Source organism: Hyperolius riggenbachi, chromosome 2, assembly GCF_040937935.1.
Source record: "Hyperolius riggenbachi isolate aHypRig1 chromosome 2, aHypRig1.pri, whole genome shotgun sequence".
NCBI classification, from domain to species: domain Eukaryota; kingdom Metazoa; phylum Chordata; class Amphibia; order Anura; family Hyperoliidae; genus Hyperolius; species Hyperolius riggenbachi.
In genome coordinates this window covers 535,407,510-535,434,743 of record NC_090647.1, presented here as the reverse complement: position 1 = coordinate 535,434,743, position 27,234 = coordinate 535,407,510, and the positions used below count along the sequence as shown (strand labels likewise).

At 46.0% G+C, this 27,234-nt stretch overlaps 1 protein-coding gene across 2 annotated transcripts in view; it reads right to left on the bottom strand.

Moving 5' to 3' along the window:
• The window catches only part of LNP1 (leukemia NUP98 fusion partner 1), a 94,922-nt gene that overhangs the window by 9,475 nt on the left and 58,213 nt on the right, over positions 1 to 27,234 (bottom strand). The window contains exon 4 of one of the 2 annotated variants that reach the window (XM_068270698.1): positions 4,741 to 4,839. The exons of the other annotated variant lie outside the window; for it this stretch is intronic. Coding sequence (XP_068126799.1) covers positions 4,741 to 4,839 — 99 coding nt within the window. The remainder of the gene's footprint in view (positions 1 to 4,740; positions 4,840 to 27,234) is intronic. 2 annotated transcript variants of the gene reach the window in all.

The following is a 27,234-nucleotide window of genomic DNA, read 5'->3' as shown; positions in this document are numbered from 1 at the left end:
ACGTTCATCTATCTTGATCCTGCTATTTCCTGACTATCCTGTCCTGTCTTTGTGAGGCACGCCATCGCCGCAACGCATTGGCTGCCTCATTCCAGTCTGTCTTGTTTTGGACGCTTGCTGTCGCTAAGTAGCCGCTAGCTAGCAAGCGTTCATTCTGTCTACCTGTCCTGATCTCCTCAGTTCTGGTTTATGCGCTCAGCGCTACTTTGCGCTGAGACGTTATAACGAAAGCATTGTTTGTGGCTGTCGGATCTGCACCGGCTCTGTGCGCCACAATCTCCTTTTGGAGTCAGTCCTCCCCTCCACTATACTAGGGATAACCTGTCTCCTTGTGCTAGTGTGTGTACCTCCTCCACGTCAGCTCATGCGTTGCATGCTGACTGTGGAGAATACACCACCAAGCCTTACACCCGAGTTATGGTTAGAGCTGTCAGAGTATTGCAAAGCCTCATGGGTGTTTGTAGTTCCACCACAGCTGGAGTGCCAAGGTTAGCCATCACTGATCTAGACTGTGTTCTTTTTTTGTTTGTTTGTTTTGTTTTGTTTTGTTTTCTTCGATGTAAGGGTTAAAATATCAGGGCTCTGAAAGACAGTTCCCCTCCAGTTGGTCTTCAGTCAGATTATAGCATAGCACTCATCTATAGCTAATTATAAACTATAAAACTCTTTTGTGGCAGAAAGACAGTTCTCAGTGAAGGGAACAGATACATAAAAAGGTCCATAGTTGAGACAGTGAAGACTTAAAGAGGAACTCCAGTGAAAATAATGTAATAAAAAAGGTGCTTCATTTTTACAATAATTATGAATAAATGATTTAGTCTGTGTTTGCACATTGTAAAATCTTTTAAATCCCTGATTTACATTCTGACATTTATCTCATGGTGACATTTTTACTGCTGGCAGGTGATGTAGCTGCTGCTTGCTTTTTTACCAGTTGGAAACAGCTAAACAGCTATTTCCCACAATGCAACAAGGTTCACAGACAGGAAACTGCCAAGACCATGGTCCTCAGAGTTTCTTGAGGGAGTGGTTTCACCACAATATCAGCCATACAGCGCCCCCTGATGATCCGTTTGTGAAAAGGAATAGATTTCTCATGTAAAAGTGGGTATCAGCTACTGATTGGGATGAAGTTCCATTCTTGCTCACAGTTTCTCTTTAAATCTTATGTTTTTAGCTTTTATACACAAAATAAGCATGTGCACGAACGCGACATAATGAAAACGTTACGTAAACCGCTAGCACACCCATGCTATGAGTTAGCACCGTTTCATGAATCAACCCCATAGTGATAAAGTTTAGGAAGTTAGGATTAGGATATTGAGTAAGAGGAGGGTAGATTTACAGTCAGGGCCGGCGCTACCATAGAGGCAAAGGGGGCCATTGCCCCAGGGCCCCAGAGCTTGTAGGGGCCCCCAGTGGCTACAAGAGGAAAAAAACATTTTCAAATCGACCTTATAGTTTTTGAGAAAATCGATTTTAAAGTTTCAAATGAAAAAAAATGCACATTTAAAAACCTGCCGACTTTAATGGTTATTAGCAAATCCACCTTAACCAGTTCACTCCCAAGAGTTTTTACTCTAACGGACCAGAGCAATTTTCACTTGTCAGTGCTCCTCCCTTTTATTCCCTAATAACTTTATTACTACTTATCACAAGAAAATTATTTATACCTCATTTTTTCCACCACCAATTAGGCTTTCTGTGGGTAGTACATTTTGCTGAGAATTTTTTTTATTATAAATGCGTTTTAATGGGAAAAAACAAAAAAAATGAGAAAAAAATCATTATTTCTCAGTTTTCAGCCATTATACTTTTAAAATTAAACATTCTCCTGTGGATAAAACAAATATATTTCATTTGCCCAGTTGTCCCGATTATTAAACCGTTTAAATTATGTCCCTATCACAATGTATGGCGACAATATATTATTTTGAAATATAGGTGTTATTTTTCTGTTCTGTTTTTTTTTTTCTTCTGGCCAAAATTACAAGCCCCTATATAATAAATTAAAATTAATTTCCCCCCATAAAACATAGATTAAAAAAGGCAACTATTTATTTATTTATTTGAAGCTGATTTTTTTTTTACAAGTGTTTTTTTTTTTTTTTTCGGTGGGGGGGGGGGGGAGGGTTGGAAGTGTAATTTCATCAATTTTATTAATAGTGTGTATGTAATTGTGTATATATGTACTTTGTACCTGTAATATACTTTTTGGCCACAAGATGGCGCTAGTGAACACTCTCCCGTATAGGAAGTGATCACTTTTTTTTTTTTTTACACTTTATTAAATTGTTACAGTTTCCTGTTTTTGTGAATGGATGCGGCCGCTGTTCGCGGTCGCGTCCATTCACTCCAGGCAGTGCGATTGGGTAGAGGACCTCTTCCCCAATCACCCAGCATGGGAACCCGACGGAAACGGCGGCGGTAGCGGCGCGAACAGGTGCGGAGCGGCGGCGGGAATGCGCGACGTATTAAAACGTCATGTTGCCATTAACAGGCAAAAGCATGACGTTTTAATACGTTAGTTTGCCGGCAAATGCTTAAATACTAGAAACCCTAAATTCGCAGGATATGTTAAGGAGATCATTGGGAATAAGAGGAAAAAACTATTTTTCAAAAAGACCTTATAGTTTTTGAGAAAATCGATTTTAAAATTTCGAAGGAAAAAAGTATACTTTTAAATGCGGTAAATGTCACTTTTAGTAGCAAACCTAACGGTAGTGTAATTTTACATGCATCAAAAGAAAGAGCAATACATTTCCTGACGGGGTTTCCATGGGGTCTATACGCAGCCGCAGCGCTTTGGCCAGGGATCGCTATACAGCCGCAATATGGCTGTATGAAGATCCCTGGCATTTTTTCCTATTTCCCAAATTTTTTTATGTTTAGAGTGTGGGAATTTTTTTTTTTTATTATGTGGGGTCCCCCCTCCTGAAACTTTCTAACCCCTTGTTCCCCATGCAGGCTGGGATAGCCAGAATGTGGAGCTCCGACCGATTGGGGCTTCACACCCTGACTATACCAGCTGCAAAAAAGGTCCCTTAATGCCGATTTTTGTTCCGGGGTATCTGTTGGGGGGGGGGGGGGGGCCAGGTTTATTTTGCCCTTTGGCCCCATTGTTGCTTAAACCGGCCCTGTTTACAGTAAGAATGAGGCCTAGTGCACACCAGAGCAGTTTGGTTGCGTTTTTAGGAACGCTTGCGGCTGAGGAAACGCTTGGGTAATGTATTTCAATGGGCTGGTGCACACCAGAGCGGGTCGGTTTTAGCTGAAATGCAAACTCCCGGGCTGCAGCATTTTTGGGATTTCAGAGGCATTTCTGCCTTCAATGTTAAGTATAGGAAAAACGCAAAACGCTTGATAAAACGCCAGATCAGATCGGTTTTACAGGCGTTTTTGTTACAGTAGCTATTCAGTAGCAGCTTTACTGTAACAATATCTGTTATCTGCTACACAAAAACGCTCCAAACACGCTTCACTTTAAGTAAAAAACGCTACACAAAACCGCAAAACGCTTCATAATAATAAGAAAAAAGAGCTTCAAAAACCGCTAGCGTTTTGCGGATCTGCTAGCGGTTTATGGAGTGATGAGGGAACAACCCATAGTCTAGACCCCTAGGTCTGGTGGGTATAATATAAAATATAGTGTAGTGTGTATCGCAGAGATGCAGTGCTTGTTTTTCTCCATATACAGTATATAATTGTTCAATGATTGCTGAGATTATTTTATTTTCTATATTTATTGTTTCTTTTTTTAATGTGTTTTCTCTACATCTGCTTCTAACTTGGGTTGTGCCCTGTCCAGGGGCGTAGCAATAGGGGTTGCAGAGGTTGCGACCGCATCGGGGCCCCTGGGCCAGAGGGGCCCCAAAGGGCCCTCCCTACAGTTTTAGCTCTCTATTGATCCTTTGCTCATAATAATCCCCTCTATATATACATTGAGTAGTGGTAATCATTAACAAGCTATTTCCCATCCCCTTCTTGCACCTCTGACACTGTAGTTTCCATTGGCAGGTTTTGGTGCGCCGTATCAGTTGTTATGTATAGAGTGCTTGGGGGGCCCCATTGTAAAACTTGCATCGGGGCCCACAGCTCCTTAGCTATGCCACTGGCCCTGTCACATCAGCAGGCCAAGATAGAATGTATTGGAATGTTTATACTATGTATATCGATTGATTTTTACTGTGTTTGCCTTCTGGTCTGTCACATATTTTTTGATTTACAATAAAAATACATTTTTTTTAAGTTTTAACAATGAGGTTAAGTAGTAGTATTAGGATATAAAACTGTACATGAGGAGGGAGATTAGGGTTAGGCATAAGGAGGAGGTTGGGATTAGACATCAAGAAGGGGGTTAAACTAGACCTGAACTCTTTCAGGGGACAGAAGGTAAACATAGAGAAATGCACCCTGTATGTATTTCGAGAGTTTAGCCTGTCGAATTCCCCCTCATCTGTGACTAATCACAACTGTAATTTGATCTCTCAGCTGTGCCAGCTGGCCACCTCAACAGAGCAGCTAATTTGTAAACACAGGATGTTAACGCTATGTCTGCTTCCACGATAACAGGAAGTAGACAAACTGCAGATTTATTGCAGACTTTGTATCAGCTGTAACAAATACTGCAAATGTTTTTTTCTTCAAAGGTTATTATGTTGTTGCTTATCCTTTAGAGCAGAGAGGAAGTTTTGAGTTCAGGTCCGCTTTAATGCAGTCCCTCTTGTAAGTGTGTTGTACCTCTTTATGGAATCTGTGTAAACAATGCAGCTCCCAGATACTCCCTGTCTGGAGGTCGTCATGACAAATGACACATGGATCCTCCTCATCCCCATCATCCTTCAAGGGAATAAAAGTCATTATCAGTATAATTACCACACACATCCTGATGCCTAATAGGGTCGCAGACAAATGAAACATGAAACAGAGATGACACTGAATGGCCTGAGGTGACAATGTGCTGGATGCGGTCCTGGACCGGAGCCCAGATGTAAATTGCAGTTATAGATGAAGGCATTAACCGTTTGAGGCGAGACAACAATCATGTGACTGAGACCAACATAAACATGCCAGGACACAGTTACCCTTATACACGCCAATGTCCCAAAATAAAAACAATACACACAACCCGGAGCTCTACCATAGACAGCAAAGTCCCCGTTAACTGGAAGACTCAACTAACCGTCAAGCCTGAGGGGGATAACGGGGACTGATTTTTCTAACCTTCCTGTAGCTACTAGCGACTTTGGCTTCCAGCATGTCACATGACCCAACGTGGGTCAGGTGACACACCGGGAGCCATACATGGAGGACCCCGGATAGACGCCAAGAGCCCGCTAGGAGCTATGGGAAGGCTAGAAGATGTTGTTGGAGGCTTGGTGAGTATTTTATCCCGCAGGGATGGGGGGGGGGGGGGGGGGCTTGGGGTTGTGCTTTTTCGGCGCAAAGACATGTATTCGGCATTAGACGATCCCCGCCGGTGCCAGGGATTAGGGACTCTGCTTTATCTTACTGGAAGAATGGCTGTGCACTACAGAGGAGGATAGAGCAGGGGGTGAGTACGAGATCAACTGCAGATGTTTTCTAACATGCCGATTGTATTCAATTCACTCTAACTTTACTGTCCTCTAACTGTGCGCAAAAAAAGAACAAACAACTTTATTCAATCTGTAAAACAGTATAACAGAGGCGGCAACAAGAGTAAAAGCGGTTAAAAAACTTTTAAAAGGGGGAAGTTGGTGGACTCACCTCCCTCGTACAAAAAAACGGACAATGGAACGTTACTCACATACAAAGTAACTTTTATTAAAAGCTCCAAGATTTGCAACGCGTTTCACGGGTCACTATCCCGCTTCATCAGGCAATAGTTTAGAGGGTACACAGTCGGGTCAACATCCTGGCTAAGCGCCTCTACTGACTTTATTCAGTCAACTTTTTCTCCTAAAGGTGGCCATACATTTTCGACTTGGCACCTGATCGACCATCTGATTCGATAATTATATTGGAATCGGATAAAAATGGCTTCTGCCAAGAACATGCCTGATCAAACTAACATTCCCTGACAACAAAGTGACAAATGGACGATGTCTGGCAGTAACATGGCGCATTTGATGTCAGTGACAGTCTGTAATTGGATTATTAGCGGAATGTCAGAGCTGAGGATCAGCAAGCATGTAGCTGCCTCATAGCTCACAACTGTCCCAATTTCAGAGTTTCTCTTTGGGTCCCTCTTTCTTCCTCATTTCTTCCTCTTTCAGGATTGATGTACAGATATATGTAAATATATGTCTTTTTTTTAATATATGAATACATTTCTTACATTAAAATGTTATTATGAAATAAAACTAATGATGATAGAAAGGACCAGCGTGGATTGAATGATAAAAATGCATCTTTTGCTTATGAATTCCTTGTGATTTGCATGGCTAGGGGTGGGGCTGGGTGGGGCTAGAGGTGTGGTGGGGTGTGGTTAGATGTGTGGCATGGGCATGTCTTAAAGTGTAACTATAGGGCATAAAATCAAAAATTACTGTATATTCTTGCGTATAAGACTACTTTTTAACCCTTGAAAATCTTCAGAAAAGTCAGGGGTCGTCTTATACGCCGGGTTTCACTGATGCCGGGTGATATGCCCTATACTATTACCGCCTCTCAGATATCGCTGCTGAAGACTGCAGCGAAGCGGCGCAGGCGCACATGTGTGAGATCTGAGAGGCAGAGGAGGTAAACAGGATACAAGGGTGGGCCAGACTGGTGAAAGAGGCGTGTTTTATGGGCACAGAGCAATCTATTCTTCCATACCGCTCTGATAAACAGGAGACAGGTAGAGCTGACCAATCCACTTAGGGACAGGGAGAGTTGATCAATCCAACCAGTCAATCGCCTATATACTGATATGTACTGGGTACCACGTACAGTACAGCACCAGCATATGATTTTTTTTCTTGTTTTTATTTGGTGTGCGTTGGAAGAGGAGTGTCTTATATGGCGAGTACCGGTATATCGTAAACTATATTTTAACTGGAAAAGTTGGGGGGGGGGGGGGGTCGTCTTATACGCCGGAATATACGTTACTTCTTTATTTTTATCTGGTAAACAATTAATAAGGATGCTAGCCAGGCAATCCAAAAGTTATAATCACTATTATTTTTCTTGTTGAAACAACAAGGAGTTTTGAATCAGGATGATACCATTTATTGGCTTACTTAGAGATGAATAAACAGCGAGCTTTCGGCTTATAAAAAGCCTTCGTCAGACTGGTTCCTGACAAAAACTGAAAAACACTTGTTAATAAATGATTGTTCCCCAGTTTACTTGACTCTTATTTGGTACATTGCTGCACAAAGGAAATTGTAGGAAAGTTGGGTTCGATTCCCAGCTATGGTATGATGTATACTCATGTATGTATTCCCAGCTATGGTATGATGTACCAGCTATGGTATGATGTATACTGGTTTTTAAAATAGTATAATTCCCTGGCAGAAGAGACACTCCTCCCTCGGGTAGAAGGGTAGAAGGGGAGGTGGGAGGTGGGAGGTGGGAGGGAGGAATTAAAATCTCCCTAGCAGAGTGTGAAGCAGCTGTCCCATAACTAATTAGTGTAGGTAGGCAAATGGTATAAAGGACCTTGCTTGGAGGTGGGTGGGTCCTCCAGCAGTGATGTGTATTTCACTCAATTAGGTGTGGCTCCAGGTATTAGAGCTTTTGAAACATGTTTTCTATCATTTTTCCAGTTGATAGAATTTTTTAAAACTTTGAAAGTTCGCCTCCCCATTGAAGTCTATGGCGGTTCGCGAACTTTTTCGCGAACCGAACCTTTTGCAGAAGTTCGCGAACCTAAAATCGGAGGTTCGGCCCAACTCTATTTACTACATCTGTTATGTAAGTAGAGCAAGTATTTATCTACTTATGTATGGGGGGGGGGGGGGTGTTCTGAGATATTATGGCTGACATTGGCCCTCTTACTTACCTCAGAAAGTTGGGAGGTATGACGTAGCTATGTCCATCCGCTCTAATTAAGGTAATCTCCCTTCATATCCCTGGCTAATTTATGCTTACTAAATGTATCCTACAAAACACACTGCTTCTAGGTATACACATTGTATATTACCCCATCTCTTGTTTCCTCCTTATTCCTTTAGATTGTAAGCTCACAAGGGCAGGGCTCTCTCCCCCTTTGTGTCTTGGACTTTGCTATACTTTTTCATCATCATGTTACATTTGTCACTGTAATTATATCCAATTCTGTATTATGTACCAAATATTATGTACAGTATGTATCGCATGTTTGTTTCTTTCTCTGTACAGGAGTGTGTTGGTGCCTTATAAAATCAATAATACAGTAATAATAATAATACAAATAGCCACAGCCGAGGGCTTTGAGGGCCCATTTCCACTATCGCGAATTCGCATGCGTTTTTTTGCATGCGAATTCGCATAGCAATACAAGTGAATGGGACTGTTTCCACTTGTCAGGATACCTTTGCGTTTTTCTGTGCAGAAAAAATTCACACAGCAGAGCCATCAGAATTCGCATACCGCATACCGCTATGCGAATCACATACAATGTATTTAATAGGAAATTCGCATGCGGTTTGAGTATGCAAATTTTTAATGCTAATTCGCATAGAAACAATGGAAAATCACACCAGCACTGCCGTGGTTAAATTCGCATACATCGTCATCCATGCGAATTCGCATGAAAATTCGCATAGACCCGCCTGCGAAATTCGCATCCGCATGCAAATTTTTTCCGCGTCGATTCCCACCGCACAAGTGGAAATGCAGCCTGAATGGAGAAGTCATTTATCATCATTCAGGGCTGGTGCACACCAAAACCCGCTAGCAGATTTTTAAACGCTTTTTTTTATTTTTATGAGGCGTTTTGCTAGCGTTTTGCGGATTGCTGCTGCGGTTTTCAGTATAGTAGATTTCATATATTGTTACAGTAAAGCTGTTACTGAACAGCTCCTGTAACAAAAACGCCTGCAAAACCGCTCTGAACAGGCGTTTTTCAGAGCGGTTTGCGTTTTTCCTATACTTAACATTGAGGCAGAAACGCATCCGAAATCCAAAAAATGCCTCACCCAGGCATTTTTCGTTTCTGCAAAACGCCTGCCGCTCTGGTGTGCACCACCCCATTGAGATACATTGACCAAGCAGATCCACAGCCGCAAGCGGATCTGAAAACGCCCAAAAAGCCGCTCGGTGTGCACCAGCCCATAATGTGTTTTCAACCGACTAACACTATTATCATTCGAACGAATCTTCCAGGAAAGTGTTACTCTCTTTCTAATGGTACTCATACACGGTAAAATAAAAACGTTTGATTTTCCTGATTATTCGACCAAAATGATCAAATCGAATGAAAGTTAAAAAGAATCTTTTTTTATCAAGAAAAACGAACGATTATCCCATTTTTTTTCAATAAAAATTCGATCTGACATGTTGGAAAAATCTTAATATTTGAACGGAATAATCAAACAAAATTATCTAAACGAAAAAAAAATTAAGAAATTGTACCATGTATGGTATACCTTAACAATACTTAGATGACACATCATTCCTCGTTCATTGTGATGATCGATGACGGTCTAATGTGTGTATGGAGCTTATATCCAACTAGGGGCGTAACAATAGACCCTGCAAGGGATGCAGCCGCAGGGATGCGCAGAAGCCACAGGGGGCCCCGTTCTGAGCGACTGACAACTAATGGCAAGGAGAGAAAAAACTTTCTGCTCTCTGCACAATTGCTCTAATGACTGCATCTGCTCAGCCACTGATAACAAATCATACAAAGTTTTGTAGACAAAGAATTGTAGACTGTCCCTACTCAGTGTGCAAGGGGAGGGGGCCCCATTCAAAGTTTTGCAGGGGGGCCCAGGGATTTCTAGTTATGCCCCTGTATCCAACATTTTCAGATCTTTTATAGGCTCAAAACGCCTCAGTCAAACAATGCATCTTGCATTGTGTAGGTAATAACCACTTTCAATCCTACGTCAGACTATGTCCAACTGTGGCACTTTCTCCTATAGGACCAATGACTAGAGTTGGGCCGAACCTCCGATTTTAGGTTCGCGAACTTCCGCGGAAGGTTCGGTTCGCGTTAAAGTTTGCGAACCGCAATAGACTTCAATGGGGATGCGAACTTTGAAAAAAAAAATAATTATGCTGGCCACAAAAGTGATGGAAAAGATGTTTCAAGGGGTCTAACACCTGGAGGGGGGCATGGCGGAGTGGGATACATGCCAAAAGTCCCGGGGAAAAATCTGGATTTGACGCAAAGCAGCGTTTTAAGGGCAGAAATCACATTGAATGCTAAATGACAGGCCTAAAGTGCTTTCAAACATCTTGCATGTGTATACATCAATCAGGTAGTGTAATTAAGGTACTGCTTCACACTGACACACCAAACTCACCGTGTAACGCACCACAAACAGCTGTTTGTGTAGTGACGGCCGTGCTGGACTGGTGCGCACCATGGCGAGAGTGCAGGTTTTGGTGGCTTTACAGCCCATATGGTCGCCTGGCTGATGTAGCTAAATGACAGAACCGTGACTGTCCAGCTGATCAAATTTGGTCTGACCGCAATGAGGCAACGACCTTATTATCGTGGGTGTGCCCCCCGAGACACTCATCTAGGCGCCGGTCATTGCTTCATTGTGATACGCAAGCCCCTTCACCACGGCAAGGTAATGATCACGAAGGGGAATGGGCGCATGTACATGCCTTTTCTTTTGTTGTTGCAGCTGCCCGCAGTGCAGCCAGAAAAATTAGGCAGTCATGTTCACGCACCAGAAAAATTATTACAGCGGCCGCTGCTAGCAGCGGCCTAAAAAATTCAGCAATCCGCCTGGAGTCCCGGACCCTGTTGGTGGTGGCGGAGAAGGTAGTCAAGCGGCCTGCAGGCAGACATGCTGTGTGGAGGGACTGGGAGCGACTTAGTCAGTGGCGGATTCACTAAACAGAACAGGTATACAGTGGCGGGTTCACAGAACAGGTATGCAGTGGCAGGTTCACTGAACACAACAGGTATGCAGTGGCGGGTTCACTGAACAGGTATACAGTGGCGGGTCCACTGAACAGAACAGGTATGCAGTGACGGGTTCACTAAACAGAACAGGTATACAGTGGCGGGTTCACTAAACAGAACAGGTATACAGTGGCGGGTTCACAGAACAGGTATGCAGTGGCGGGTTCACTGAACAGGTATACAGTGGCGGGTCCACTGAACAGAACAGGTATGCAGTGGCGGGTTCACTGAACAGGTATACAGGGGCGGGTCCACTGAACAGAACAGGTATGCAGTGGCGGGTTCACTGAACAGGTATGCAGTGGTGGGTTCACAGAACAGGTATGCAGTGGTGGGTTCACAGCACAGGTATGCAGTGGTGGGTTCAATGAACAGGTATACAGTGGCGGGTCCACTGAACAGAACAGGTATGCAGTGGCAGGTTCACTGAACAGGTATGCAGTGGTGGGTTCACAGCACAGGTATGCAGTGGTGGGTTCACAGAACAGGTATGCAGTGGTGGGTTCACAGCACAGGTATGCAGTGGTGGGTTCAATGAACAGGTATACAGTGGCGGGTCCACTGAACAGAACAGGTATGCAGTGGCAGGTTCACTGAACAGGTATGCAGTGGTGGGTTCACAGCACAGGTATGCAGTGGTGGGTTCACAGAACAGGTATGCAGTGGTGGGTTCACAGAACAGGTATGCAGTGGTGGGTTCACAGCACAGGTATGCAGTGGTGGGTTCAATGAACAGGTATACAGTGGCGGGTCCACTGAACAGGTATGCAGTGGTGGGTTCACAGCACAGGTATGCAGTGGTGGGTTCACTGAACAGGTATGCAGTGGTGGGTTCACAGCACAGGTATGCAGTGGTTGGTTCACAGCACAGGTATGCAGTGGTGGGTTCACAGCACAGGTATGCAGTGGTGGGTTCACAGCACAGGTATGCAGTGGTGGGTTCACAGAACAGGTATGCAGCCAGACAGGAACAAGTTAAGCCTAACTAATCTTTCCCTGAGAGACAGTCTGCAGCAGCTCGCCCTACTCTCACTAACGCAGGCAGCACACGAGTGACCGTAATGGCCGCCGCTGCCTGCCTTATATAATGGGGGGTGGGGCTCCAGGGGCTAGTGTAGCCTAATTGGCTACACTGGGCCTGCTGACTGTGATGTAGAGGGTCAAAGTTGACCCTCCATGTGCATTATGGGGCGAACCGAACTTCCGCAAAGGTTCGCCTGCGGGACGCGAACGCGAACCACTGAAGTTCGCATGGAACCGTTCGCAGGCGAACCGTTCGGCCCAACTCTACCAATGACGGACAGTCCAATAATACCACATAGGAAAAGTGTCTGCCGCTAGATGCAAATCCACATCACACCATAACCCCCCCCCCCCCCAGCCACTCTCTCTATGGTACGCATGCGTATCTGTATGCGTAGTTCAAAAGTGCGCAGCAGACAGGCTATCAGAAGGACAAAATCCATTACAAGACAGATGTGTGGACGTGCCTACTGAAAAACATGGGCAGCATGTTCACTTGTGCTAATGGGATTAGGCTCTAGCCTGAGCTAAGTATATTTCATTTTTCAACTTGGAGCTTGGTGTCATCCCCCCTGCTGGTAAGAGATGGTGTGGTCTGCACAGTAACATTACTGATGTAATCAGTAATGTTACTGTGCAGACCATATTTGCTTCTTCCCTAAAACTTAACCACTTAATGATAAGCAGACTTATAAAAACGTCCTGCTAGAGCCTCATAACGGCTCCAGGACGTTTTTATAAGTTAAACAGTGCTGCTGCCACTGTGTGTGTGCACGTGAGATTAGTGAGAAAAAAAAACACCATAAATACACCTTTACCATTGTCACCATACTTTGTACTAGGGACATAATAAAAATCTTGTGATAACCAGGACAAATGTGTGGGGTTTATGCACAGTAGCAGTGTTTATATTAACCTCCTTAGCGGTATGCCCGACACTGTGTCGGGCATACCGCTCTGTTGTCCCAGGAGTCCCCCATAAATCAATAATTGTCCCTAATGGCTGTAAATCATCTAGCTAGCACTAGGCTAGCTAGTGCAAGTGTCGGGCACCCCCCGATCGCCGCGATCCCCCTGTTTATACATTACCCTGCCTGGATGCAGCGATCGCGCAGCCTCCCGGCACTGCTCCGGTCTCTCTACTGGGAGGATTGGGTTTGCGCTCATGTGCGATCCTCCCCATAGAGAAGACCGGAGCTGTGCAGGGAGGCTGCGCAGATCGCTGGATCCAGGCAGGGTAATGTATATATCGGGGGATTGGTGGGGATCGGGGGGTGCCGGGGACTTCTTCTAGCTAGCCTAGCGCTAGCTAGAGGATTTACAGCCATTAGGGACAGTTATTTACAAATCGGGCACAAAGTAACAAAACCTCCTGAGCGGCGTAACGCTCAGGAGGTTAAAACCATATGGGATGAAATTGGAGAAATAGTGTATTTTTTCCTTTTTTCCTTGTTTTTCCCTTTAAAATGCATAGGAAATAAAGTAATTACTGAAAACAAATATCAACCCCAAAAAGCCCAATTGGTGGTGAAAAAAACAAGCTATAGATAATTTCATTGTGATTAGTAGTGATTAAGCTATTGGCAAATGAAAGGGATGAGCACTGAAAGGTGAAAATCGCTCTTGTCCGTAAAGGTGCTTACACACATGCGACTATAGTCGTTTGAAACGACGTTCTCCGATCATTTCAAGCGACGATCGTTTAGAAAAAAGCAGCCAACGACCATTAAGTCTAACGACGAACGAGCTAGATCGTTAAAAACGAACGATCTAGCTTGGCGGATTTTTTCCAACGACGATCGTTTGCAAAAGTAGTACATCGTTGGAAACGGTCGTTCGTACTAGGCTTGACATGCGCATTTCGCTATTTCTCCATGGAACTTTTCATTTTTATGCGCAAGCGCAATAGTTGCTTTACGTGATGTAACCTTCATTCTAACGATCAGATCGTTACACACTTTTAAAAACGTACTTTACTTAGGTCGTTCTTTCGTCAATTAAAAGTTCGTTCGTCGTTCACAACGAACGATCCTTGTCGTATGTGTGTACGTAGCTTTAGGGTAAAAATCGCCTTGGGTTAAAGTGGTTAAAGTGTGCCTGAGATGAGATGATAGAAAAAATGTATACATACCTGGGGGCTGGAGCTTCCTCCAGCCCCCTTTGACCTGATCGCTCCCTCGCTGCCGTCCTCCACCTTCTGGATCCTCTGTAAGGGTTCCTGTAAGTTTGGCCAGTCTGCACATGTGCACTGCAGCTGCGCGCGCTCCCCCGTCGCACTCCCGTGGCTGGGCGTGTACTGCACCTGCAGAGTAATACTGCAAAACGAGTCATTTCATGTGTCCCCCACATATCCTAGGAGGAGGTTCTTTGAGGGTCCTTTCACACTTAATGCATTGAGTTACGTTGCATCCCTTTTGCCAAAATGGGACTTGTCACGGACGATTGCGGGGACGCAGGCGCGTCCTGGAACCGCCCGTGAAGAAAAGAACGATCGCACTCGATTCCTGCATCGATTGCGCTTCAGATCAATAGAACCAAGATTTGATGTGTAGTATCTCTCTGCCTAGGAACAGCTGGGGGATCTGTCTTAGCTGAAGTGACAGCCTGGGGGGAAGGTGTTAATTAGCTTGGACATATTCCCTGTGGAAGGCACAATTCCCCTTTTGGTTCTGGGAACCAGGTGACACTTAGCTGATCTCATGGAGATGTTAATTAACCAAAGGATGCCTAGGTACAGCCAGGCAGGCTACGAATCCACGGGAGGTCTTGACACTTTGCTCCCTAGTAAAGATCAAAGGAAAGTCAGCTGTTAGCAGCTAGAACACACCCTGAATAAACCTGAAGTCTCATGGCATAATCCATAACTTCCCAGATCTGTAATATTTCTGGGGTTCCTGAGATGGCAGCTTCACCAAACGTGGGGGAAGTGTAGCATGAGCCCCGGTGCTGGTTCTGAGGAAGTTTCAGAACCTTCTGAGGTAAGGACTGCCAGTTAGGCAGTTTCAAAGTGCCCTGATGATACCACAGGGGTCCCACCCCTCATGTCTGGTATCAGGGCGCTGGGTAAATCGAGACAGACCTGAAAATGTTAATAAATCTGCCCTGACCTGTACGGTTCTGTGAGATGGAGCCCATATATGGGTAGATACAGCGCCGGCCCTAGACTTTTTGCCGCCTGAGGCAAATTTTAAAAAAAAAATTGCCACCGCTGCCCCTCCCCCCCCCTCCCCTCGGGGGGGGGGGGGGGGGGGGCGCCGAGCTGGAGGGGTAGCTGGCAGGACGGGGGTATTGGGCCAGCGGCGGGGAGGGGGGTCGGAACCCCCCCCTCCCTCGCCTGGGTCCCCGTCCTCCGCTCCCCTCCAGCCTAAATAGACGCAGCCGTATATGTAAGAGGCACGGGCGGGGAGGACACTCACCTCTTCCCAGCATGCGCTCCACTGACATCACTTCCTGCAGCGTTGCAGGAAGTGATGTCAGTGGAGCGCACGCTGGAGCGAGGAGGAGGTGAGTGTCTCCCCGCCCGTGCCTCTTACATATACGGCTGCGTCTATTTAGGCTGGAGGGGAGCGGAGGACGGGGGACCCAGGCGAGGGAGGGGGGGGTCCGACCCCCCTCCCCGCCGCTGGCCCAATACCCCCGTCCTGTCAGCTACCCCTCCAGCTCGGCGGGCCGGCTCCCCGCACCCACGGACGGGCGGGTGCCGCCCCTGGAAATTTGCCGCCTGAGGCAAAAGTTTCACCCCGCCTCATGAGCGGGCCGGCCCTGGGTAGATATGATTTCTGGTCCTCAGGACAAAGGGGAGGGCTCATCTCATCCTCTAAGGGGGTGTGTGGCTCCCCGCCCTCACTCCCTCCTACTGACTCAGGGGCATAAGAATGGCAGAGGACCAAAACTCAGTGTCCTCCACTCTGAAAGATCTTGAAACTCATCTATGCCAGCTTGAGGATATGCTGGCATCCACCTGGTCTGAACTCTGAACTTTGATTGAAACCCAGAACTGATTTTTCCCACAAAAAGGACATCTTTCCAGGAACTAAGTATTTTTCTCCCTTCTTTTATTTTTCATACTGGCTATTACTGTTGCCATAATTGTTGATTTTAATAATTGTCTGTATATATTAATTATTTATATTGCGTGAATAAACGACTTTCTCCAAGTCATTCACTGTCTGCTACCCTGCTTATCAGCACACACAGAACTGATCCCGGGTCTCTGAAGATACGCTACTGTTTGTTTGTTGTTGGCTAGACAGAATATCGTGTGTTTAACCGTTTTATTCGCAGGATTAGTCAGTTAATGGGCTCCACGGTCCCATGGTAACCGCGGTGGTGGCAGTACCCTGAACCAGTGGGTGAAGTTGTAATCACCCGTGTCTCACAGGCTCCCTTCTGAGTTGTCTGCGGCTAATTCTTAACGGTTCCTGCGCATTGACTGCGACCAGAGTTCGCACGATCTGTGCGCTGGCACCGTTTAGAAGGCTAAGTGCGGTCAGCCACTAGGGCTCCTGTGACAGGACTCAATGCAACACATCAAGGGCTTGATTCACTAAGCCGTGATAACTCTTATCACGGTCGCGCTAGCGTTTTTGCACGCGTTTTCATGCGCAATCGCGAATTTCCATGCGCAATCATGAATTTTCGCGCTCCCCTGATATGAGTTATCACAGTTTGGTGAATCAAGCCCCAAGTGTGAAAGGGCGCTGAAGGTTTTGGAGATGTTGACTCAGACCCACATCCACATGTCCACACCCCAGCCTCTGCACTCGTTAGGATGGGGGGAGGGGGGAGATATTGTGCCACACTTCTATTACCAGATGGTCTGACATTTATCACAAGTGTAGACATCTCTTTAGTCCTAGCAGGTGATCCCTACAGAATTGTTGTTTCTGAGAACTCCTGAGAATGCTCTGGGTGTAGAATTCTGCATAGCTAGGCTAAGCTAAGCAACACTGGAAGGGCGGGGCCGGGCAGAGGCGAGAGAGGCTCCAGCCTCAGGGTGCAGTGTAGGAGGGGGCGCACAACTCACTCAGCTATCATTCCTCTATTGTGTTTGAAGCAGAGAGAAATAAGAAAAGGGGATACATGGCAGTGAAGGGGATACATGGCAGTGACTGCAAGCCAGATAACTAGAGAGTAAGGTGTTGGGGGCCCTGGGGTGCCTCTTAGTCTAATAGCAATCAGTGTGTGACGGCTGGGGTGGGAGGGATGGAGGGGCGCACTTTGGAGTCTCAGCCTTGGGTGCTGGAGGACCTTGTCCTGGCTGTGGGTGGGGCTACATACCAATTTACAGCAATATTTATAGTAGATAAAGTAAGTGCATCTGGCGCTGAAACCAGGACAATTACTGTAAAATTTACTGAATAATTGACTACGCATACCTCCCAACATTTTGAGATAAGAAAAAGGGACATTTAAGCCACACCCCTGCCACACCCCTGACCACGCCCACATCACACCCCTAGTCACGCGTCCCATAAAGATTTCATAAGAAAAATATGTTGTTTAATAATTCAAACCACACTGGTCCTTTCTATCCTGGTTCATTTTCCTTCATATTAACAATTTAAAATTAGTAATGTATCAATTTAAAGGTTGGGAGTAAAGTTTAGAGTCAATCAAACACATTTTTTTAGTAGAGAAATACTGTATATATATTTACATAGAAAAAGGGACAAAGTCCTGAAAGAGGGACAAATGAGGAGGAAAGAGGAACAGGGCTCCCAAAGAGGGACTGTCCCTCCAAAAGAGCTATGGACTACGATCTACTCTATTTCACTACAGTGCCTTTTCAATGCCTTGACTACCGTGCCTTGGAAGAGAGTATGCTCCAATGACATTCAGTGTATACCGGAACTGTTTACCAGCACCCCCCCCCCCCCCCCCCCTCCCTTTACAAAACATGCAAATCTTTACACACTGTTGTGAGAGATGTAATACAATACATGACAGAAAACGACATGCAAATCATAATACAACAATGACAATAAGAGACATAAGAGTGGTAGATCACAGCAGGAAAATGATTGCCTTGCTTGCACACAGGTGCTCACAATCTGGGGAAGTACCTGCGAGGCAACTGACACACTCTGGAGCCCAGAGCGCAAGCTGCATGTGTAACAGGTGTGACTACAGTCATCAGGATCCCCAGGAGACCGCACAGCATAACAGGAAGCTCATATCTCTATTCTAATTGAAATCCTTGCTAATGATCTTGTGTGTTTGGTGATACATGTAGTCCAAATTTACGGTTTATTTTTAATGAAGAAAGATGTGCTTGTCGTTTTATTCCTTCTTGGATAGCATGGGCAAAAGAAATAGGCTTAAAAATCATTTATAGCGATTTTTTTATCCTTAATTTTTTTTTGTTTCCTGTATTAAAGGAAATCTGAGGTGAGAGGATTATGGAGGCTGCCATTTTTATTTCCTTCTAAACACTACCAGTTGTCTGGCATCCTGCTGATCTTTCAGGCCTCAGTAGTGTCTGAATCACACACCTGAACAAGCATGTGGCAAATGCAATCAAACTTCTGATCTGCATGCTGGTTCAGGGTTTATAGAGGCAGAGGACCAGCAGGACAGCCAGGCAATCTGCATTGTTTAAAAGGAAATAAATACTGTATGACAGCCTCCATATCCCTCTCACTTCAGATGTGCTTTCGGCTCCTTGCACACCTGCACACTGCACCGCACCATGTCACTCTTCCCCGACACAAGGTCCATCCAAGTCTATAGAGACTTGCACACTTCACACAATGCCTTGCGGTGCGCCGGAAGTATCCAGATCCCCGCGTGTTACCACATGATTCCTTCCTACCACACACATTATGCAGTACTGCAAGTCAGTGGATGATGCAGTAAGGGCCTGTTTCCACTACACACAGATTGGATGCAGAATGGATGCAGAAAAACTGACTCCAATGAATGCCTATGGGAAAATCTGCATCAGAAAAACTGCGTTTAGTGGAAACAGGCCCATAGGCTTTCATTGGAGTCAGTTTTTCTGCATCCAATCTGCGTCCGATCTGCGTGTAGTGGAAACAGGCCCTTAGGCCCCTTTTACACTTAATCAGATGCTCTCAGTTATAACTGAAAGCAGGGGCGTAGCGATAGGGGTTGCAGAGGTTGCGACCGCATCCGGGCCCTTGGGCCAGAAGGGCCCCGCAGGGCCCTTCTTCTACTATAGTATTAGCTCTCTATTGGTCCTGTGCTCATAATAATCACTTCTATAGATGCTTTGAATAGTAATAATCATTAACAAACTGTTTCCCATCGCCTCCTTGCACCTCTGACACTGTAGTTGCCATTGGCAGGTTTTGGTGCGCAGTATCAATTGTTATGTATAGAGTGCTTGGGGGGCCCCAATGTAAAACTTGCATCGGGGCCCACAGCTCCTTAGCTACGCCACTGACTGAAAGAAAACTGATTTTCAAAGTAATGCCCATGTTTTCCTATGGCACCTTTCACACTTAATGCGTTTTAACTGAAATCTTCCTCCCAATGCACTGCTGTGGAAGAAACGCGTACCAACGCGCACTAATGCACACTAACGCATGCCAACTGATTAAGTGTAAACTGGGCTTTAGTGTGCGCGACCGGAGCGCGGTGTGTGTACTGACGGGAATCTTGGTCACTAGCTGGGGGGGGCGCTGTGCATAAGAACCTGTCACTGCACAGTGGCGCAGGGGCATATGAAGGCTGATTTCTGCAGTGTGATGCTGGCAACCGGCCTTAAACTTAAAGGATACCCGAGGTGGCATGTGACATGATGAGATAGACATGGGTATGTACAGTACCTAGCACACAAATAACTATGCTATGTTCCTTTTTTCTTTCTCTGCATGAAAGAGTTAAACATCAGGTATGTAAGCGGCAGTTCCTGTCTGGACTGGGTCAGACTACATTGTGACCCTCACTGATAGGAAATTACAACCATAGAATTCTCTTCTATCAGAAAATTTCTTCTGAGAGCAGGAAAGAGATAACAAGGGTCAATAGTTCATAGATTTTAGCTCTGGCATACTTCACTGAATGTGTCATTGAGCAAAAACAATAAAAACAGTAAAAACATAAAAAGTAGATTGAAATATAAAATAAAACTGTGGAATATGTTAAAAAGTCATTTTTAGGAGAAGGAGGATAGATACAGTTGTTTATTTCATTTGTTTATTTTCACCTCGGGTGTCCTTTAATATGTTAAATAATTTTTCAATTAATTTTTAATCAGTAAAATTACAAATATCATAAACGTCTATGTGATATTATGTGAAAGCGTGGCTTGCTGGTTTGACAGGCAAGCTCTCCAAGGACAAAAAGCTTAATCCTCATTCACTCTGTGCACATTATGTTAACATGGAAACGTGTGTAATTTGAAGTCCCTGATCGATTACAACAGGATGCACGTGGTTCCTGGTGTTATCCAGTACAGTGCTTCAGCATAACAGAATCCACAGCGATGCAGAGATGTAAACATTTCCACTGCGTTATACAGACAGTATGTTTTTGTGCGCAAATGCACTTTGTTATTACGCATGCATAGGGTGAATGAGGCCTAAGGCCAGTTTCACATAGGTAAAAAGCGTTTTAGTTGCGGTGAGATTGGATGATTACATCTCACCACAATACTAAAAACAGGCTTTGTATACACCTATGTTGGTGCGCGGTAATGTAATTTGTGGTAGTAAACCAAACTATGAGTGAGGCTCTCTAGTGGCCGAATTAGGAATTACAAGGAAGTGTATTGAAAAAATACGCTTCTGCGCAAGAGCACCTCAACGCGAACTCGAAACAGTTTGAAATATCTGCAACGCCATTGACTTACATGACTTCCGGTCCCATAGACTTTCATTGCTTTAGCGTGACCCTGCGTTAAAAATGGGTACCGCAACGCAGTGAAAACACACTAGTGTGAAAGGGCATCAAGCTTTGTACGCATGCTAGATGGTTCTTGGTCAAGGTGGCCACTGGCCAATCGAGGCCTCTTTTGCCAAGAATATAGTATGTATATGACCTGGTGGAACAGTGGGTGGAGGACAAAAAATTGTAGGTGCAGGTCATCTGCAGAGGGGGAGGAGCTTTGTCCATGCTGATCTGCTACGCTCCAGAAGGGAGGAAGAGGAGGGCACAGAGCTAGTTATTCTGGCTGTTCTTTGTTGCATGGTTGGTTGTATCACAAGTCTAGCATTATGGGTATTTTAGTAGGTAAACCACATCACATAATAGTCTGTTTTTCATGTGTGTATGTTCAGTGTTTGTCTGGATTTTAGCTGGAAGTTAGAACTTTGCAGATGTCTCTGAGGCGCTAAATTACAGTTAGTAAAGGAATAACGGCTAAAACTGTGAGTAATGCCCATCACAAAGCCCAACCGAAGAACTGCAATGTCAATGCGGAAGTCCCAAAATGTTTCACAGAAAAGTCCTTACTTCTACTCACAGCCCTGAAGACCAGTCCAAGGTTCAGATAGATGTGTTTTCCTCAGCTTGAGCCCAGTCCATTCCTGGTCTGCTGCTGGTAGTCCATCCCACTTAATTCTGGAATGCAGGATCTCCTGAAGAAGGATTACTTCTCTAAGTCGCTGTCCTCTTCAGCATTGAGGAGGTCCTCCTACAGTGATGGAGGACTTTATCTTATAGGTCCATCACCTAGCACGCGTGGTTACTGTAGCAGTAGAGCTTCTTGCCTCAATATACCGTGCTGCCTTTGCCTATCAACAAGGAATTTAAACACAGCCCCAAGTTCAGCACAGGCCCATATCTAGTTTACATGCTGGTAGGAAGGAACCTCGTTGTATTTTGAGGTTAGTTGTTATGCATCTGTATAAGTCTGAGAGCAAAGTCTAGAGCAGGGGTGGGCAAACTTTGTAAGTATCGGCCCCCTGTTACTGCAACTCGCTCTCTCCCTCCCTCGCTCCCTCCCCTTCTTCCCCTGGAAGAATGTCAAGGACGGATTGGGTATAACCCATCAGCCTATCACACTCTGGCAATGGCGGTGTCATGTGACACGCTGCTACGTAATGACGGCAGGTCACATGACGCAGCTGTTACCATGGAGATCACTGATGGAGCGTGTTCTAAGGGCGGCAGAAGGGCGATGGGTGCGGCTTCATAGCGCCCGCGGGCTGTAGTTTGCCTGCAGTTGGTCTACAGTTAAGCTGGCCATACATGTAATAAATATTTTTGTATCAATTTCCATGGTGAAATCTATTGGAAATCTGTTTACAGTGTACGCAAGTAATAGATTCCTCTTTGATCAGATTTCGACCAGCAGGAATCTATTGACAGGAATCTATCTGATGGTCTAATCTGCTGGCCACTGACAAATGTGTGGGCAGCTTTAGAGTGTAGCAATGTGCTGTTGAAAACATAAATTGCTGCATTCCTGCCAGGGCCGGATTTAGGCCAAGGTCACCTAAGCCATGGCCTAGGTGGCCTACAGGAGACAGGGCACCAAAGCAGCAGGCTAAACTGGTGCAGCATTTGCAAATGCTGCAATGGAGGGAGATCAGGCGAGCGCCTGACCGCGGTACTCTGCTGCTAGCCACCTGTGCAGCAGCCACCTTGCTCTCTGTGAACATTTGCACTATGGCCGTCGGCTATGCATTAGAGGCAGAAAGGAAGAGGAACCTTCTGCACTGGAGACGAGCAGAGAAATGAGTGAAACTGATGGCTGCTGCGGTGTAAAGGTGAGCTGGCTACCTATACTGAAAGGGGGGGAGTGGGAAAAGGAGGAATTGAGGGAGTCATCTGGCTACCTATACTGGAGGGCAAGTGGGAGGGGTCATCTGGCTACCTATACTGGAGGGAAAGGTGGAGGGGTCATCAGGCTACCTATACTGGAGGGGGCGGCTGGTGACAGTGGCCTTGGGCCGTAAAAACTATAAATCCGGCCCTGATTACTGCAGAGATTTTTAGAATAAGCTTATGTGACCCCTTGACCCATGTGACCACAGTCATGCTTACTTATTGGATGAGTATCATGCAGGTGGGGGGAGCTTGCTATATATACAGAGAGAGAGGAAGTAAGTAGCACAGCAGGAGACTGTCTTGGGACACTGATAGTCTCCACTGTGTGGCCCACTCATTATCCTCTAACCAAGGTTTTCTTTATAAAATGTGAGATAGGTTTACCAATCGAGCATGGAAAATTATCCTGCCATGCAAATCTGACCCAGGAAGATGCCAGTACATTAGTTAAAGAGGAAATGTAACCAATGATTGAACTTCATCCCAATCAGTAGCTGATACCCCCTTTCCCATGAAAAATCTATACCTTTTATCAAATAGATCATCACTCTGTATGGCTGATATTGTGGTGAAACCCCTCCCACAGTGTGATGTCATGACCATGTGGGAGCCTTGATGCATTCTGGCAAATAACAGCTGTTTCCACCTGCCAAAAATGCATCATCTCATTCCACAGAGATCACCTGCCAGCAATAAAAATGTCAGCACGTGATTGATTTCAGAATGTAAATCAGGGAGAGGGAGGAGAGATAAGATGGGCAAACACTGACTAAATCATTTATAATTAATTATTGTAAAAATTAAGCACTTTTTTTCATTACATTATTTTCACTGCAGTTCCTCTTTAAGATATATTTTCTCATACACACCTTGTTTAACTACCTGCAGACCGCCGCAGTATGAATCTACGGCGGGCAGGGGGCGCTGCGGTTCTGACCTGACGTAAGCTCTACGTCCCATTCACCGCGCGCCCCCGCCCGCCCCTGCCGCTGTCGCCGCTCACTCTCCGCCGCAATATGCTGCCCTGCCGCCTCTATGACGGCAGAGCACTGTGAGCTGGGCAGGAGCCTTTCCCATTGGCTTACATGGAGTGACAAGGTCAGGAGCCAATGAAAGCGGCTCCTGACTAACGCACAGCGCTCTGCCGTCATATCGACGGCAGAGAGAGCAGCCTGCGGCGGGGACAGAGCGACGTGACCGGCAGGAGCGTCGGATTTTAGCGGCGATTCGTCGGGAAGCGGCGGTTTACTGGACCAGCACCCTCTGGTCCTTAAGGGGGCAGAGGGTGCTGGTCCCGAAGTGGTTAATGAACAGTTGTCTGCAGATCGGAGACAGATTGAGAGACAAAAGTCTTTCGTAGCTATCTTTGGAGGTATTTTGTGAACTTTTTTTTTACAAACACTATCTGCAGATTGTTTTTTATCTTTCATTTTTCAAAGACTTTTTAGCTTGTGCGTACCCAGCTTTTTGGGGGGGTCAGTGATTGGCCAATGTTAATTGAAAGTGTGTTCTTAGATTTATGGTGCATGCACAAATCCGATTTTGATTGGACAATGATTGGCCAATTTTGCCACTTCCATGTAGTATGAGAGCCTGCCTACAGAATCTTTTCATAGTATTCAATATCAGTTAACCCTTATACTACATGAAGGTGATAAAATTGGTCAGTGGTTGGCCAATCAAAGAAGGAAATGTGTATACAGCCTAAAGGTGGCCACTAGCGGTCCAATTTCATGTGAAAAATCATTCGAGCGATTAGATAATTCTGATCGGTTTGGATGTTACCAAACATGCTACCAAGATGGCGCCGGACTCGGACGCCTCGGCCACAGGGCTCCGGCCTTTTTTGCTCTTTTAGACGTAAATCTCTCCTTCACTCATCTCTTGTTTCACCTCTTGCTGAGGTAGAAGGCGGGGAATATGGGCACTGCCGGTCAGGCTCTGCACTAGCCACACAACGGCTACGATGGACGGCGGTAGGATCAGCTGTTCGGCGGACCACGTGTAGGCATGGAGAGGCAGAGGCAGCACTGTGCTCTGCTGTTTCTGCTGCCGCTGCCCCAGGACCATCGACCGTCTGCGATGCCACCCAGGTCCCCCCTAGCCTACCGGGGAGGATGGAGGGACACAGAGGAGCCTCTCCGCAGCGCTCGATCATCAGCGCATACCATCAGCGCGCGGCGGCGGCATGCCAGCTGATCGGGCGGCCAGCTGATCAGGACCCACGTGCCCTGATCTGTCCTCCACCGCGCTGGCCCCGACGCCATCCATTCAGCTCTCGGAAGGAATGAGCTGCTGCTCCAGCCTCACAGGATGTTGCCCCCTGCACTCAGTGTCAGGCAGGACACACTTGCAGCTCTCCATCGCTGCTGCCGTGACCTGGACCGGCGTCTGATCCCCGGTTGCGGCCCGACTGCTGCCCCAAGCTAGCTCCTCCAGCCACCGCAACTACAGGAGGCCCCACACCTAGCAGGCTCTCTGGAGAGCTGCTGACCGAGAGCTCAGTGTCCACGTGGTGTGGGTCGTACGGGCTACTGTACCCCCGCTACCCAGGACGCCACCAGCACTGCAGGAGCACCCATCCTCCTCAGCCCGGGATTGACAAAGGCTGCAGGACCCCCCCCCCTCCACCACGTGGGCCGCTGCCTAGGAGTCTAGGACGCCAGCCCAGGGCATGGAGGACATTTCATTTCATGTGCACAAAAGGCCTGACCACCGCCGCTTCCTGCTGGGCCTCCCACATGGCAGAGATCCTCGGCTGTGCTCGAAGAGAGGGTCTCCACCAGCCGCAGCCCCCAGCCTGCTCGGCCACCCAGGGTCTACCTCACCCACTGTTGTGGACTGTGCCAGCCTGCTCCACCATCCAGCTCTGAAGACCAGCTGCCCACCTTCCTACATCAGGGCACCGGACCACAGGGATGGACTGTTGGACTGATTGCGGGTACTAGGGGTGCTTCTCAATCTGCAGCCCTAAAAGGCCTCATCCTCTGTCTCCCTACTCTTGCCTTGGCTCCTTCTCCTGCTTCTTCCTCTGTCTCGCTTTAGCTATCCCTCCTCTCTATCTCTCTCTCTTTCTCTATCCACTCTTTTTCAGGACACACTGCGGGGCATCTGGAACTGCTGTGGAGCGAGCGAGCGCCGTCGATAGTCGGCAGGCTGCTCCCCTCACATAGCACTCCAGACTTACCCACGCGTCCTTTCACTATGGTTATGTGCATTATGTATATATAGGTAGATGTTTACTGTGTATACTGTACCTGATTGTATTTGTTGGATTGCACGTATGTGTTGTACCATCTCCGACCCTGTATGAGCCAAAAATAATTCCGGGTACAACCCCCGTTGTACTTGGCGAAATAAATCTGATTCTGATTCTGATTCTGATGTAAATTATCTCTGTTGATGGGCACAATCAATTACAAACGATTATAAAAACAGTCGTGTGATTGGATTTTTGTCGAACTAAACGTGAATTGATAGATAAGGAAGCAAAGATTGGTTTGTTGATGGTGTAGTGAATAATTTCACTTCCGAGTAGAATTTCTGATCGCTCAAACGATTTTTCTCTTGTAATTGGATCGTTATCATACTTTCGCTCAACCAAATTGCCTGATTGTCATCTGACTTTAGTCTGTTTTATGCTTATTCACACTAAGAGTGATTTTGCTCTTTTTTTTTTTAGCGCTGACGATTTTAAAAATTGCCTTAAAAGCGCTAGTGCAATGTTAGCTTATGCTCTCATATAAGCAAGGAGCTTTCTATCCAATCGCAAACGCGGCTCCTGCACCATTTTTTGAGCGTTTGTGATTCAATAGAAAGTACACGAAAATCACAAAGCGCTTGAAAAAGCGTTTTGAATTGCGATTTCCCGAGCACTTTAATGAATAAATACATTGTATTTATTTCAAGGTCAAAGAGTTCACTACCTGGCTGACATCAGGAAGTGTCAAAAACCATTGCTCCACAAAAGCGATTTTCTAAGCGAAAATCGCTCAGAACGCACTTGTAAAAGCACTTAAAAAAACCCTATAAATCACTCAGTGTTTGCGACAGCGCTGTGGATTTTTAATGTGTCCTAAGACTGTACGACTGTACTGGACGACAATCATGCATGTGTGCGCTTGCAAACCACTTGATGAGCGACTGATAACATCAAAGCAGCTGTCGGATCTATTCACACGAGTGTCGGTCTGATTTTGTGCAGTTGATGCATGAGTACAAGACGTTTGAATGACTTGTAAACGACTTGTACTTGTTTTCAATGTGTAGTCCGCCGTTCCGCTATCGTGTGCAGTATGTAAATGAGTTGGTCATTTATCTGTCTGGACATACAGGCCAGTTCGTCGGGTCATGCAGGTGGTCGTGTGCATGTTTTGCACCTGTTGAACGCGTATATGTAGCTTAACAGGTGGCCTTTTTTGAGTGTTTATTTGCTTGTA